The sequence below is a fragment of the Lutjanus erythropterus genome, chromosome 3, assembly GCF_056507025.1.
Source record: "Lutjanus erythropterus isolate fLutEry1 chromosome 3, fLutEry1.hap2, whole genome shotgun sequence".
Lineage (NCBI taxonomy): Eukaryota > Metazoa > Chordata > Actinopteri > Lutjaniformes > Lutjanidae > Lutjanus > Lutjanus erythropterus.
In genome coordinates, this window is record NC_139319.1 from 44,382,798 (window position 1) to 44,399,534 (window position 16,737).

At 40.9% G+C, this 16,737-nt stretch overlaps 1 protein-coding gene across 2 annotated transcripts in view; it reads left to right on the forward strand.

Annotated features, from left to right (window-relative positions):
• tenm3 (teneurin transmembrane protein 3) overlaps positions 1–16,737 on the forward strand; it is a 417,647-nt gene that overhangs the window by 355,606 nt on the left and 45,304 nt on the right. For both annotated transcript variants that reach the window (XM_084747609.1, XM_084747617.1), the window contains 5 exons: positions 7,354–7,425; positions 8,479–8,656; positions 9,427–9,447; positions 13,822–13,946; positions 14,049–14,156. In XM_084747609.1, the coding sequence (XP_084603735.1) occupies positions 7,354–7,425; positions 8,479–8,656; positions 9,427–9,447; positions 13,822–13,946; positions 14,049–14,156 (504 nt within the window). The remainder of the gene's footprint in view (positions 1–7,353; positions 7,426–8,478; positions 8,657–9,426; positions 9,448–13,821; positions 13,947–14,048; positions 14,157–16,737) is intronic.

Here is a 16,737-nt window from a genome sequence, read left to right on the forward strand (position 1 = left end):
TGCGTATTCACACATTAGTGTGTGTGTGTGTGTGTGTGTGTGTGTGTGTGTGTGTGTGTGTGTGTGTGTGTGTGTGTGTGTGTGTGTGTGTGCAGAGGGAGAGACTGGGGAAGTGTAAGTGTGTAAGCTGCCCGGTAAAGCACTGCACTCTATTCTTCAGACACTAAGCGGCTCAGCCACAGTCGGGGTCCTTCAGAGCTTTACTCCACAGAACACGAGAAAAGGTTGCTTTTTTCCTCAACATCAAATCAAATCAAAATTACTAAACTTTAAACACCTTTACATTTTTGTGTTTTTTTCTGACCATTGTCATAACACCAAAGCAAAATTTAGGTGTTTGTAAGTGAGTTTTTTTAAACACTAAATCTAGAAACAATTAAAAAGATTAAAGGAACGTAAATAAGTAAAATCATATTCAAAAAGTCTAAGAGAATTCAAATGCAGTCTATAACATCAGCAATATATCTGCTCTTTCCTTTAAATGGCTCAAAAGCTATGCAGAAACAAACCACTTTTTTTTTTCAAAACCCTGCAAGTAATCTGCTAGAACCCTGCTAAAATAACCAACAGGTATGCAGAGACTAGCCCGTTTATTATTAGGTCTGCTTTATCTTTATCAGAGCCAGTCTTCTCCTCCAACCTCAACTAGTTCAGACTGTCAGTCTTGTTTCATGACCCCTCCATACAAAGTAACATCAACTTGTGAGTCACAGGGTGCTCGTCTTTAAGTTGTGATCTGTTCGATCAGAGAGTCATTTACTTTTATTCAACTACCTCTTTTGAATGAGGCCTGGAGAGGTCAGTCAATACAGTGTTTTTCCAGAGGAAACAGATCTTTGATGTAGGCTGTGTTACCTACTTAAGAGGTAACCAGAATATTTTGTCAAAATATTTAAATCTAAAACTTTCACCTCTGTGGGTTGGAAAACTTCATCAGCACAGAAGAAGAGCAAGTTGATTAGTTATTAACATAATAAGTGATGTAATAATGTGCACCTGCATTTTCCATAATAAATGAACATAAATAAAAATAAATGAGAAGAACAGGGGGACAGGTACACTGCCCTGGGCTACCTCATATGTAAAAGGCTGTAACTTGTGCTCACCTTCAAGCCTTTAGGATGACATAAATTCAGAGATTCATTTGCTTTCCCCAGATGTGTGATCAATCAAACTGCAGTAAATAAAAGAGGAATAAAAAATATACAGAACAGACTTTTATCACAAATTCATTGAGCTTTACCCCGTCATCAGATGAAGGTAAATCTATTCACTGGTCTTGAATGAAAGTAAAATGATTTTCAGACCTGAAAGATCTACATTTGTGTGTTTGTCCTTGGCCGTGAGGAACCATCTTTTTAAATACTGCACAAGTCCATTCCACTGATTGGCTGAAGGTCATAGATTTCACACTGATTTCCAGTGCCAAGAACCACAAAAGTCATTATTCAACTGGCTTCATACATTATACATGCCGGGTGCATATTTATGGATTATTATTTGACTGCCTTTAACCCTTGTTTATTCTACGTGGGCAAGTGTGGCAGTCAGTGCGTAGGACTGAAGACAGATTATACATTTATCAGTTTTGATTTAAACTCAATGAGCAAAGTACTTGTCATCATAATTTTGTGCAAATGTGTCTGTATCTGTTTGTGTTTTGGTGTGCCACAAGTCCTGTGTGTGTGAGTTTGTGTGTGTGTGTTACAGCCCTGACATACCAAGTTAGTTAGCTTTTGCCTGGGCACTGTTAGGTCATATGTGAGTGACCACACCTGACACAGTTGGCTCTGGTCTGCTCTTATCAGCGTCTGCTCAGCCGACTCACCTTGTCGAATCAGCAGCAGATGCAGTCCGTGACAGAGAGCAGTCTGAATCAGTCATTTCACCATTTTGGCTCATTTTTGCCTTTTTTTTTATCCTCCACATGCTCTTTTCTTCTTTTACCAGCAGAGGAACTGCATGCTGGATGGTTGGCTGGGTTTTTTTTTGTCTCTCTGCTGTGTTTTTTTTTTGAATTATGAATACAGTGTGTCCAAGTGAAACTTGTGCTGAACATGTGAGGTAAAACATCAGCTTGACCTTGTTGGTGTTAGGTCTGTGAGATCAGATCGGTGTGTTAGGGCCCTTAGTAGATGTGATAACAATGCATAAACCCAGGTTTCGAGATTGCAAGTTTTGAAATCAAGGTCAAACACACACATTTACACACACATGCAGACACACATCCAGTAGAAAGCTGTGTGAGAAAGCCTTATTGCCCTGTCTTTTAACACAGCAGGAGAATTCGATGTTACTTTCCCTTTCTACACTGCTGTGCTCTCTCTCTCCCTCTCTCTCTCTCCCTCTTCCCACACATAACCCCCCCCCCCCCCCCACACACACACACACACACTCACACACTTTTCTCCTGTCAGGCAAGTAGCTGGTTGCCTGTGTAGACTGGAGCACAGCATGGGTGGAACCCTGCTGGCTTGGCCTCTGTTGATCAATCAACACCTACTAATGGAAGGAGAGATGAAAGAGGGAGAGAGAAGGAGAGGAGGATAGAGGGAAGGCAAAGGAGAGGGATACAGAGATACCTGGACAGGAAGGGAAGCGACTGATATGGGATTTAGGGACCGATACCAATATGTCATGCTGGGTTTGAAGAACTTCTGACTGCGCTCATGGTTGAAAGTTAAGAAACTGAAAAAACAGTTTGGCTCAGGATTGTATTCCTGTCAGAAAATCGTCTGAAACAGCACTTACACCATGTAACACAAAAGAGGTCGGTTACCATAAGACAACACAGTGATGTCTAAATCATAGCAGACTGTCAGCTCTTTTAAAGATACTGTATCCTGTAGTGTTAATCGATTCTAAAATATTGACGTGGTTGTCCAAGCACATCTAAAAGAAAAGTGTTTGTACTTGTTCCAAATGGCCACCCTCAAAGGTGGGCCTGAAAGCCTGCTGTCACAGCCTCCTCCCGGCTGCATCACACTGCTTTGTTGATCTCTTTCCAACCAGCCTATCTTTTGCATGTCTTTGTAGTTGCGATGCAACAAATTGTACAAACTGTACACTTTGGACAGTCTCTGCTTGAAGACATTCATGATCATGAAAAGTGACAGAAGTAGTTGTGTGAAAAGTGAAGAAGATAACTTTAGAGTCAGGTTCAAACACTAGCCAGGTTTCTATCCAAATGTAATCCCTCTTAAAGGGATAGTTCACACCTCCATACTGCTCATCTGGTGTAATCCAAGTTTTAGAAGACTTGGATTACACCATTCACTTCCATTGTTTGGGAGATTCTACAACACTGTTTTTCTGTGAACCTCCAGCAGTGTTTTGTGGACTAAGAAAACTAAACCTGACCTTCAGTTGGCATGAGAGTGAGTGAACTATCCCTTTAAGCTGTAATATGAGAAATATTGTAAGCAGAGGCCACCATTTTGTGCATTGAAACTCAAATTAGACTGTCAACTAGACAGTGCAGATCAAGTATGGAAGAAGGTATGAAGGTCTCGTACATATAGACACACAAATTCACATAGAAGTCTAAATTTGTATCATGCTGTGCATATCGAGGCCCTGTATTACAGTAAACACAGTAAACATATATGCAGTGACTACATTAACCATTATACCCCCTGGGAATTACTACACAATTGACTTCTTACATATGTTGCAGATAGATGAATGGATGGATGGATGGATGGATGGACGGATGGATGGATGGATGGATGGATGGATAGATAGATAGATAGATAGATAGATAGATAGATAGATAGATAGATAGATAGATAGATAGATAGGACGTCATGCGTGCTTGTTGCCAAGATGGTAGCAGAATTTTAATAATTCAACTCTCCACAGGAGGTTCCTCTTTGATGTCTCACTTTGAAGAATGAGTGCATCCCTCTCTTTTCCTCTGTTCATCTTCTCATCACTCGTTCACATTAACCTCCTCACAAGTCAGCCAACCCGCGCCTCTTCCTTCTCCTCTCACCTCACATTGTCTCTCCATCCGTCCTCCCTTCCCTTCCATCTTTCCATCTTTCTGCTTATATCTCTTCTTTTTCCGGTGCTGCTATAACTTCGCCCCATGTGCTAGATGTATTGGATGTGTGAATAAACTCATGTCACACATGCACACAAACACACCATGTTCCCAATTACACTAGATTATAATAGTTCATTATTAAGTGTAGGAATATATAGTTGTAGTAGTAGTATTACATATTATATGCAAATAGAATTTCACTGTGTTATAATTAATTCATCTATCTTCAAGGCTGTACAACACAACAGATATTAAACAGTGTGAATATTCACCTCACCAGCAAAAAGGCTGGCAGTACTCCAGCTCCCTGTAGTGGTACGCAAAAGAATCTCCTAAAGATTTAGAAACAAATTAGATTAATTTTACAAATATGGAATCAAAATACCCCAACACTCCAAAAAAGAAAAGAAAAAGAAAAAACCTGCGTACATACTACAATAGTCAACACTAAATCATTATTAGGAAAAAAAACTGCCTCCTGCATGAACTCTGTCTGTAGGTCAATAGGGCAAGCTGATGCAACTGTGCTTTAATGTCGGTCATAATGGTGGAACTCAGAGAGCCTGACATTTTCTAAGGTGGTACATGGTGTACATTATGATGTTGTCAAAGTTGTTTCATAGGCCCTTTCTGAGAAGAATGAAATCATATACACAGACATTGCTTAGGTACTGAATTGTCCATCCAAACCTGTATCACCTGGTTCAGGAATGAAGCGGTTGGTCATTGTTGTTAGTGTTACTCTATATCATAAAAAATGTCATTGAGATTTTTTCTGTATATTGTCAAGGCAACACAAACCTGAGAAGCTTGGCATGCACTAGTCTAGGACTTCTAGGGCTTGCTTGTCTGTGCGTATATGGAAAAAAAGTAAGAAAATTGAACCTCTGGCTGCCAGGCTAAAGATGAAGCATGTGGACCTGTTTCCTCTCTGCTCCACCAGTGAGCCAACACTCTTCACATTAAAGACACAGACAGTAACTTGAAACAAAACATTGTCTAAAAATTGTGATGAGCGGATCAAAGTTTCCCCTGGCTTTTCTATGCAAACATCTGTCTCCACTACCAGGACCCCATCATCTCTAATTATTTTGGCGCACCTCTTTCAAACCAGCGTCCACTGTGTGACTAGCACACAGGAATGCCAGTGGGGAGGCAGTGTGCCATTTCAATATAACGTAATAGATCCCACTGACAGGCTAATTTTTATTACAATACCCTACCACTGGACGTCTTGTGTACACTGGATGTTCTTCTTTTATAACCTCGCTGTTTGTTTGGTGTTGTAGGTGTGCAGCTGACCTCCTGTCTATATTATTTATTCTATTTTTAGCCAAATCTGGACATTTCTCTCATGGAAAATACACCTGACAGTCAGTAGCGTGTCCGAGACATTTTTACTGGGGTGGCCAAGGTGGACCATAGAGCTAGTGAGAGGTGGCCATGGCATAGCGAACCTTAATGAATGGCAGGTGATCAAAATGTGTAATACAGATGTTCAGTACGTCGCATTGCTTTAACCAGTGCACAGTTGAATCATAATTACATTTCAAAACATCCATTGTAATCTTTGGCAATTAATGAACGGTGCCATGCTCATCACCACCACAAACACTAAAGCTGATATTACAATCTGAACAACACTAACATGCAACTACCATTCTATTCAATTTCCTATTTGACTGCCACCCAGCACAATCTCTGGGAAGCTGTGATTGTTTTATCATGTCTATTTTAATAATCAGTAATTATGTTCAGGCTTATCTTCATGTAACCATCAATATTTTCTGATGGTTTTTATAGTAACGCCATAAGCACACTGCAAGTCAAAACGTTAAGGGCATTAGAATGCAATTACCAGTAAAGAAAATTGGAATTGAACATGCAGCCCAGTCAACAGAGGAAAAAAAAACATTTATTTCTGCTGCAGAAAGAATTTCAAGTTTATTGCATGTGTTTTCAATTTTGTATTGTTAAGAGTCCCATATTGTTTGCTAAGCAAGCTAATGTGCTATTTGTCTTGTGTTTATTGTCAGTCTTCAATTCAGAAAAAAAAAAGTTTGCAGTCAGACTAGCAAGCTAGTAACGGTATGGTGTAGTTAACATTTGCCCTATGCACATACAGTATAACTGCTGTGCTGCTGCGTGCTAGATTCAGTTTTCACACATTTAGAAGAAAAGCAACTACACATTAACATAACTCTCAGTCAGTAGATGTCCGTAGTTCAAGCCATCTCAAGGACCGGTGCAGCATGGCATGTTGTATCAAATTACTCTCAGTGAAAACCTTTGTGCCACTCCACAGCTCTCATTGAAAACTATGCTGACCAGAAATCAGTTCTCATGGACTGCATTTAGTTAACAGCTGAGTTTCATCTAAACACAGTTTAATAGTTTCATGGTTATTAAACTACAGCTAATTTTCATGAGCAGTTTTTTTTCTTTTATGAATAGTGAAGCAGACTCACACACACACACACACACACACACACACACACACACACACACACACACACACACACACAGCATCCCTTTAATCTTACATGCTGTGTGATCCTCAGGGATCCCTGTGGTGAAGGAGAAAGAAACTGTCATATGTTTTGACACAAACATGCTTGCATAATACTGTATGTGTTCATGCTGTATGTATGTAGTACAGACACATACATAGTCTATGGAGTGCTGGAGGAGGCTGGCTGGGGTTATTTGCTTCCAGAGTTCCTAAAATCCCAAAGGGGACACACACACACACACACACACACACACACACACACACTTACACATTGCACTTCATCAGCACCATTAAGCAGACAAGTGCATTCCCCCATTTCAAGTTTTTTCTTTATGTGACACTCTCCGCCATAGTCTTGGGGATGGGGGTTGGGCGGTGGAGAAGCAGTGCTGTTTGAAACATTCTTTTTAGTTCATTTGTGCAGGGAAAAGACAGTTTATGGTGAAAGTAGCAACACAGTGTCATAACATTTCATGAAATGAGCACAAATGCTGCTCTCTGTGCACCATGAATTGGATTATTTGTAACTTGACCTTCCATTTTTACCTACTTGTCATGTGAAATGTTCAGTCAAGTAAAACAGTGATGTGCATCCACCAAAATTCTATTGAAAGGACAATATCTGTGTCATATTATGGTGTATTTCATAATGACAGCTGTGTTAAAACCTCACCTCTAACAAGCTCTCAATCACAACACAGACTGAAAACAATTAGTCCGCCTCTATTTCCTCTTTGCTGCCTCTCTGTGCTCTTTATATCTTTTACTCATGTTTATGTATTCTGTCCACCAGGTATACTGTACAAAGGCAATGGTGAGAACATTTTCATCTCCCAGCAGCCCCCAGTCATCAGCAGCATCATGGGTAAGTACAGATTCAAATATTATTGACTTGATTGAGCTTCTGTGACCTGCACATGTGTGATCAGTGTTGAACATGTCTTTGCATGACGGTCAGTAATTGTGTTTGTCTTGTTCCAATGATTTGAGTGTGAGAGCCACAGGAATCTCATAGAACCCAGAAGCAAACATGATATGTGCTAGTTGCTCTACAAAACAACATGAATGATGGGAAACATCCATGAATAATTGAGATTGAGTGAGTGTTTTGGTGAAAGTATATTTTGACCTTAAGAGGCAAATTTCCATCATTACCTCTTTATATTAAAAGGATAGTTTGGGTTATTTGAAGTGGGATTGTATGAGGTAGTTATCCGTGATCAGTGTATAACCTACAGTAGATGGCGGCCGACACGCCTCCAGTTTGGAGAAACAGCAGGAGTACCGGTGTAGGAAGCTATGCGATGCAATTGCTGCTGACCCCGTCTGCTGCAGGACATTAGTTAGCTTCCTACACTGATAGACCTGCTGCTTCTCTAAAAGGTGGGGGCATGTCAGTCATCATCTACTGTAGGTAATACATGGGTTTTTTGTTCTGTTTTGCTTGTTTCTGGTTTACTAATAAAACCATCTCACAAATAACAAATACAGTGTTGGTGAGTATATCGTGCTCACAAAGGCTGCGATCTCAAGCTGTATTCTAACGACATACATTCTTGAAGGACTTTCTGGATAGAATTGAAAAGTCAGTTTGCTCATAAGACTGTATCTGGTAGCCTGCAACTTGTTCCCTTTATTCTCACCATCTGGAATGTCCTTTTACCTGTGAACTGTAGTCCTTGTCAGCACTAACAGCACTGACGTTTAGTCTTAGCCCCAACAGGGAACTGAACCCTGAGTCTTTGTGATGGTGGAAAGTGCACCTGTTCCACGTTTTTAAGTCTTTCTATGAGTGGTCAGCAACCTGCCCTGGCAAACTTAATGTGGGATAAACTCCCAACTGGTGAGCCTGTTAAGTGGAAAGAGCAGAAACCAACTGTTGCAGTCAGTAAAAACGGATTTCGACATCCTCTCCTAGGAAATGGACGTCGCCGTAGCATCTCCTGCCCCAGCTGTAACGGGCAGGCGGAGGGTAACAAGCTGCTTGCGCCCCTGGCTCTGGCCTGTGGAGCAGATGGCAGCATCTTCGTTGGCGACTTCAACTACATCAGGAGGATCTTCCCCTCTGGGAATGTTACCAGTGTCATGGAGCTGAGGTAAGAGGGGAGGGAGGGAGGATGGCTTCTGTTGTGGCCCGGATCAGGGATTTGAACCTAATCCAGAGAATACATCTCCCAGTGTCACAGAGATAAAGGTTTCACTCAGAGAACCCAGGATCCATTTTGCTGAAAAGCTCTGCCAAAACCATTCCATCCAGGTTTGTCAGGGTCATTGCAAAACAAACATATGACCTAAAATATTTGTTAAAAAAAGGAAATGATTTGAGAGTCCTTGGTTTTTAATTAAAACCTAGCATCCAAATTCATCTCACTGCCTCGGCTTTTCTGGGCATCTTTCCTTCCTGCACTCAACTGTTCAACTCTTGGAGGACTTTGAAGCAGTGCTTGAAAACATAACGGAAGAGAGGGATAGATGCATGGCCAGATTGGACGCTTTGCCACTACAGTAATTAACATTCAAGTACTTACTCTTTAGCCAAAGTGCTAAAAGATACAAGAGCACTCTGAATTTAGAAGGAAAAATCTCTATTACTACTCTGAATTTAGAAACATGCTTCTGGCACGCTCTTAAGTACTCATTTTTCAAAAACTCCAAGTCTAACAGCCATCTGAAATCATTTTCCTACTGACTTCTGTGAAGCATGATTCAAATTTTGAATTTTGACTGCAACTTCTAACTGTCCCTTTTTATTCTCCAGTATATTTTTCTTCTGGTGATTTTCGTCATAATACCTATCAGAGACCAATCTGTCTACTAACTCTTGTTTCTTCTCTCTTTTCTTTCCTTTGCTTGCACTGTATTAAAGAAACAAAGATTTCAGACATAGGTAAGAGTGACTAATCCTGTTCAACCTTTACGTTCTTTTCAATCCGCTGTCAATTAAGCTGCTTGTGCCCCAGACTCCAGCTTGCACATGTCTTCAGTCCCTCAGTCCTTCTTTTCATTAAGAACCATCACTGTTGCTTATTCTTGGCAGATTTTAGACCTGAATATGCTGACGTCCAAGGTTGCTAACTTTTGGCTGATTTTGCAAGTAATTTCTTCCTGACGTCCACTGATGCTTTAAAGCTGCAAAGATAAAGAATAATTATGGTTAATTACAACTTGGCTCTTACTTTCTTGTTTTGGGTGTCATTTATATCAGTCATTTACTTATCAAAGTAACTGATAAAATCTGGAAACATGGAATTAAAATAAGCCTTATTTACTAATCGGTAATGTTGCAACAGGGATCTCAACAGGGGGAATGAGGCAGAGAGAAGGAAATAAAAAAAAATAGCCCTGTTGTTTGCAGCCATCAAAATAATACTGACTCATATCACTTTTTTGCCTCCCTCAGTCTCATTCTCTTCCCCTCTCTAGTCCTGGTGTTGAAATGGAGCCTCCTCTTCTGTTGTCAGCTCAGATGAGCGACACAGTCATCATTTTAGCAGCCCCTAGCAAGGAGACCAAGCAAGGAGAGACGTGGGGGAAGGGTGTGGTGTTGACTGTGGTAGCTGGTCTTCATTATTTATCTGTGATTTATATTTCAGTCTCTTTTTCTCCCCTTCCCAGCCCCTTCCCCACTGTCCCTTTCAGATTCTTTGAATGTGATCCATAATTAGCAACATGGTCTACACGCCACTTGTAGCCACTATCTGCCCCCATCTCATGAACTCAGTGTGCTGATGATATTACAGAGCAAACATGGCCATTAAGTGCAAACAGTTATCTGTTATCCATTCATGTTCATTTTCACTGAGTCATTTTCACATTTTCACTGAGAAAGGGCCCAATTTTGCACCAGATGCATCCATGTTACGTCATACGAATGTGTGCAACTAGCAGTTGTGCACCAAGACGTTATTTGCTTGGCAGCACAGTGAGGGGTGCCCTTTGTGGGTGCTTTGAGAATTGCACAGTTTGTTTTGTCAGATTTGAGCAAGTTCAGCTGCAAAAGCTGAGCTATCCTTTTTCTGAATTTGCCCCTGAATGTAAAATTTAAGACGCTCACAAAATATATTACTAGACTGGAAAATACCAGCCCAGTTCACGCCATGTGTCTTAGGTCATCTGATCACAAGTGGACACCTATGTCAGTTCACACCTGGCATTAGAGTACATCTCCATATGAGTCTCAAATGACCAAGTGTGATAGGATCTCACTTCCTTTGTCTGTATGCAAATAAAGGCAAATACATAATTTACATTTGCAAAGATCAATTGCGTTGCGGCAGCCTTGTGCTTGTCGAAATTGAAAGAAAAAGTTTGCAAGACCTTGGCGCTGACTCTCACTATACAAACTCTTCAGTCCAAATGGAAATCAACAATACATTTTGTCTGTTGTGGCTTCTTCTTCTTGTTTCACCCTTTAGTATGATGCCAAATAAGCATGCATCTCTGCTTACACAGAGGACATCAGTAGAGTAGGTGGTCTTTCAATATGGCCAAGGACACCAGGCTTTAGCATGTCCATGCTGGCATGTGTGTCATGGGTTGTGACCTGTGTTTCTGAGACATTTCAGCAAGTCCCCCAAAACAACATCTTACTTAAAAGGTTTGTTTCTCTTTTGTTTTTAATGACTATGATCACTCTCTATCCATAACCATATGCTGAATATTGTAACCATGGATAAGAAGATCCCTGAACCTTAATGTAGTGCTGCACATTTTTTAACTCAAGCCTTGATAGGATCTGTTAATTAGAAATATTCATTCGAAAGATTTGGTCGCTGAATTGTTCAGTGCTTGATCGGAGCTCTGACTGCATAGTCCCACTCGCTGAGCTGAAACACAGCCAAACTTTCAGTTCAGCTTACATTACACGCCTTACCAGAAACAGTGTCACTGCCCAAATATTAAGGTCCACCCTTAAGACTTTGTTTCCACCCAGTATTAGCAACGAAAGCTACAGTCTCTATTGAGCAAAGACTCACTTGTGAGTTTAAATACGTGAGCAAATTGCTCAGCGTGCACCATTCCCTTGCACTTAAAGGATTTTGAGAGCTCAACTGAATTGACTGCATATAGTTTGTTTCAGGAAGTGATTCAGTTCTGTTGATTCTCTCAGAAGTTTCTTTCACAAATGACATAACGCTAGCCTAAACCTAACCAAATCAGTAAAAATGCTATACAAATGAAGTTGCCATGAGTCATGTGGATAAATCCTGAGTTTAATTAGGTTTTCTGGGGTTCTGGGGATGCATCCATCATCAAATGTACTGTTCCAGCTTCCTCTGTGTAGTTCTGCTCACTCTGTGATTCAGGCTGATACAGTAGGATTTGCTGCTCTGTCTCTTCCTCTCATTTTCTCTTTCATTCTCTCTGAAAATGAAGCTTAACCCAGTTAGTTTTCTTCTGTATCTCCTCATACACACATGGAGCAGCACCATACCTGGAGCTTCTTTGCCACTGGCAAGACACAATGATTGGATTTCATTTTGACTCGTCCAAATGTAGTTTTCAATTAAATTGAACTTTTTAATTAAAGCACAATTTCCTCTCAGGAGGACTAGTCTGACACTGCGCTTTTTTCTACCCTCTGCCCCTCCTTCATGTTTACTTAGTCACCATCTTGACTCTGTCTTCTGTCTACCATTGTTCATTCACCACATCCTTTATTTTCCTCTTATTTTACAGCCACACTTGCCTTCCTTCTTTGCCTCCTTCGTCTGTTCTTCATTTATTCCCTCCTTCAGTCTTCCTCCTTGCCCTTTGCTCTGCATCCTTTCCTCATTAAATCATTGCCTCCTCTGTCACTCCTCACTTTCCCCCCCTTTCCTTTCCTTTTTTTCATTCTTTTGTCTTCCTCCTGCCGCCCTTGCTTCCTTCTAGTTTAGTCAAATCTATTAATGTGTCCTGGCATGTTTAGATGATCAAGTTCTATCCATGTCAACATCATCCTCAGGCTGTGTGCTCCTCCATTCTACTGAACGCTCACAGGTCTTAAACAGGCTTTGTCATCAAAAACATCTTCACAAGTTTTTTTTTTGCATATGGGAAAATAAAAGTGAAGCTCATTAAATGCTTCAAATCTGAAGATGAAAATGATAAAAGTGGAGGCAGGATTGTGAGGTTGTCATTGTGTTTAATTAACAGACTGGCTCTCGCAGACAGGTGGAAACAGACAGACTGTGTTCACACTATATTCTGACAGAACCAGCAGGTCAAATGATTCACTGGATTTAATTAAGTTATTCCCTCTTACAGTGTTGTTTCTGTGTTTTCTTGTTTTCACTGTTGTGTAGTCTGTCTGACACCACGGTGCTGCCGATCCTCAATCTTGAAAACGTTTCAATATTAATGGGATTTTTCTGCCTGAATAAAGGTTCAATGAAAACAAAAGGGCATGTTTATCAGCGTGCCTGGACCTCACAAGAACAGAAAAACACAGACAGTCTCTATCGCACACACAGGTTTTCTATTTTTAGCCGTCTTAATTAACAGCCTGTGATCATCTGCTGATTATCACCAACCACCGAGACTTATGGCCAGAGGGAGTGCACATGTATATATACTCTGTGTGTGTGTGTGTGTGTGTGTGTCTGTGTGTGATGGATTTCACATGACAGTGTGGCAGGCATCGTTAAGAGTGTGTCACAGAGAAGTGATGGCCCATCGCCCAGCTCTGATCAGACTGACAGACAGACAAACCTGTTGTCAATACTCACACACACTCACACACACGTTCTTGGAGGCACTTCCTTACTTTGTCACTTACATATGTCACACCTACACTTAATTCTAGAGAAAATAATGGAAAACGAATAAAAAGAAGTAGCAGCACACACTCTCATACTGTGTCTGCCTCTGCCTCCCTCCCTCTCTCTCACACACACACACACACACACACACACACACACACACACTAACCAGCCAGTACTCCACTGGCAGTAAATTAACACCAGTTTCTTGGCTTTCACTTCATCAACCTTCCTTTTATTCATTACCTCTTCATTATCATCAGCTCTGGAAAGTCTCCTTCATTTTGCCATCATAATAGTGCTGGAACCAAATTGTGAATCCGCTCTGCCGATGATGATTTCATTGTAATCTTTTAACCCATTTGTAAAATTTGCTGAAGCTATACACATTTGGATTTGAGTGTCTTTGTTCAAAACTACTTTTCGTATGTTAAAGTTTTTAATCAGTGTTATCAGACATAAATCAATCCCTTTTTTTTAACCCTGCTCCCTTTTTGTTTTGCTTCCACCCTCCACAGCAACAATCCTGCTCACCGTTACTACCTTGCCACCGACCCAGTGACAGGGCAGCTGTACGTGTCAGATACAAACTCCCGTCGAATTTACCGACCAAAGATGCTTAGCGGTGCCCGTGACCTCATCAGTAAGAAAGCACTTCTTTTCCTCAGTAAAATACCATGCTGGTTGAAATGAGAGCAAGGGTGGAGAGCATTGCAATCAATGCATGATGTCTGTGTGTGCTCAGGTAATGGAGAAGTAGTGGCTGGAACAGGTGAACAGTGTCCTCCGTTTGATGAAGCGCGATGTGGAGATGGAAGAAAAGCTACAGAGGCACAGCTACTGGGACCTAAAGGTACAAACAAAAACACACAACAGATAAATAAAGATAGCACTGGTGAGGATTCTCAAGACTGACCCGACTGACCTGTACACTCACTGGCAATTCAAAACTTGGACTGTATTTCTCATAAGTTTCTGAATGTGAAATTGGCCCTAATTGGCCCACACACATATTTGGTCCAACATTTAGAAAAAGGAGAATTCGCGTGTTGTCAGCGTTCTTATCCTTGGAAAGTCATCCTGCTTCTGCCAGAGTGTTGGAGAGCTTCAGAGCTGTACTGAAGTGTTTGAAGTCCCAGCGCTTGGCAAAAGATGCAAACCTGAGCACAGTCTGGGAGGCGGGGTGTGTAGGATCTAGGAGACAGCTACAAGGCATTCATTGGATTAAACTTCATATGACTGATTTTGTCCGTTGTGTTGTTGTTCTGTGCATCAAACTGCACCAGCTCCACACACCCATTCACACACATTCTTGTAAATTCGAATCGGTTTACAACAAGCGAATGCGTGATGGCGCCTCCACTTCTATGCAATTTTGAGGCTCTTGTACATTTGTCAGTGTCATTAATAGATGGCATCACAGCACCTCCAAATCTGTCATGTCATCCGATTATATTTCATTTTATGCACTACTCAAAAAACACCTGCTCTACCCTAAAAGTTAGATTTTGGGCACTTTTTGTGTGATTTGGGCATTAGTTTAGCCACACAGGAGTTCATGTTTATATGGTCTGATGCGTGAAGACGATGCTCATACCCCAGTTTGTGTTGTTCATTAGACTAATTACCCAGTCTCTGGGCAGGACGATGTTTTCTGTATGGAGGTAGGCATGGTTATTGCCAAATGTGTCCTGATGGTCATTGGTGGGGTCAGACGATGTTTGGACTGAGGTTGCCAGAGCAGTTCGACTGCTGTTGAGGTTGTAGCTCACGTGTTCAATGCAGTCTTGTACATACATCGCGGCAATGCTGTATTTATAAAATATTGCGTTTTTTATTAATATCTTGATGAATTTTATCATACAAATACGATAAAATATTGACAGAAACCTTAAAATGTACTCTTTCCAATGAGTCTACTCACAAATAATATGAAATTTCAAACTTATGTGAATTAGATAAAACATTGCTCAATCTCCACGCCCATTCACACATTGCCCCTTTCCACTTACCTTTGCTTGACAAACAACAATCAATCAACATCAATGACATGAATAACTTTATAGCCACTTATTTGCCCATTTGAATGAGCTGAATGGGTCCTTTTGTCTTTGTTACGTAGCAAAGACCCTGTGCAACCACTTTGAATGACCAAAACAAATTGTCACAATTTCTTAGTATTTGCTTTTCATGGTTCAGAACTGCTGTTCACAATGTCTATGTTCTCTACTCTGTTTTCTGAAAAAACTACAAACACGGCGTACATACTGCTTCTATATTACTGTAGCTGAGTTTTTGCTGAAATAAAAGTATGAAACACTTTGGAATCACCATGTTTAATGTGCAAAAATACATAAAATTAATAAATCAATAAATCACCACAGTTTCTCAGTTAGGGCTGAGACCTCAAATAAGAATTGTGTTTTTGTTACCTTCCTCCTCCACAGAGGCCACCATGTTGCTCCGCCCATGTTTCTATAGTAGCCCAAAACAGACAAACCAAGCACTGGCTCTAGATGCAGCCTGCTGTCTGGTCTGTATCAGCTCTCATTTGCTTGACGGTGTGTGTATCTGAGCCGTTTATAGAGGACCTGATTCCAAAGGGTTTTGTTTCTTCTTACACTGCATCCTGTTGTACCGAAGACAAAACTGTATTAAGTCTTCATAAATTAAGCAAAATTGTTATCATAAATGAGTGTTTCACAATGTAAAGGCATATGATTCACATTTTGTTGCTGGAGGTAAGTACATCAGTGTGGGCAGTTGGAAAGACAGTGTGATTTGTGATATATTCGTAGGTCCAGTCATGAACAATCAGATCACCTCTGTCCCTGCCCTTTAACAGCGGTGCTCTCTACACAGCCTTGTGACAATGTGCTGAAGCAGACAACAATGAGTGTCCCTAAAAGGAAACTGGTGCAGGAGGCGCAGAATCCCCACAAGCCAACATACAGCACCTTAAATTAAATGAGCTCGGGAGGAGATGACACATTTGGTTACTGTGTTGCTCCTGTGAAGGGAACAGTAGGGAAGAGAAAGTGACGGTGAACCACAGGGACGCTTTAGCTACGGGAGGACAGCTTCCACAACTTAGTCCCCGACGTCTGCAGAGCTTTGGTGTAGGATGACAGTTTTTCACACCACAGCTACACGTATCATTTCAGGATTCTAAATGTTTTTCCTGCTCGAGGGGAATATGAAATCGAGTTGGCCAATGTATCATTTACAGAATTGGTTCTGAAGCTTTCATATTGGATCTGTTTAGGAATGCAAGGTTGCTCTATGAAAATATCACACTCCTGGCTGAGTGGAAGCACTTGTAACTTATACTGAGCTTCCTTCATCACCTTTAGCATAGTATAACCTGTTGTACCTCAATCATGAAATTCAAACATGGGAGAGAACATATCTGAATATGCACATACCATGTCATA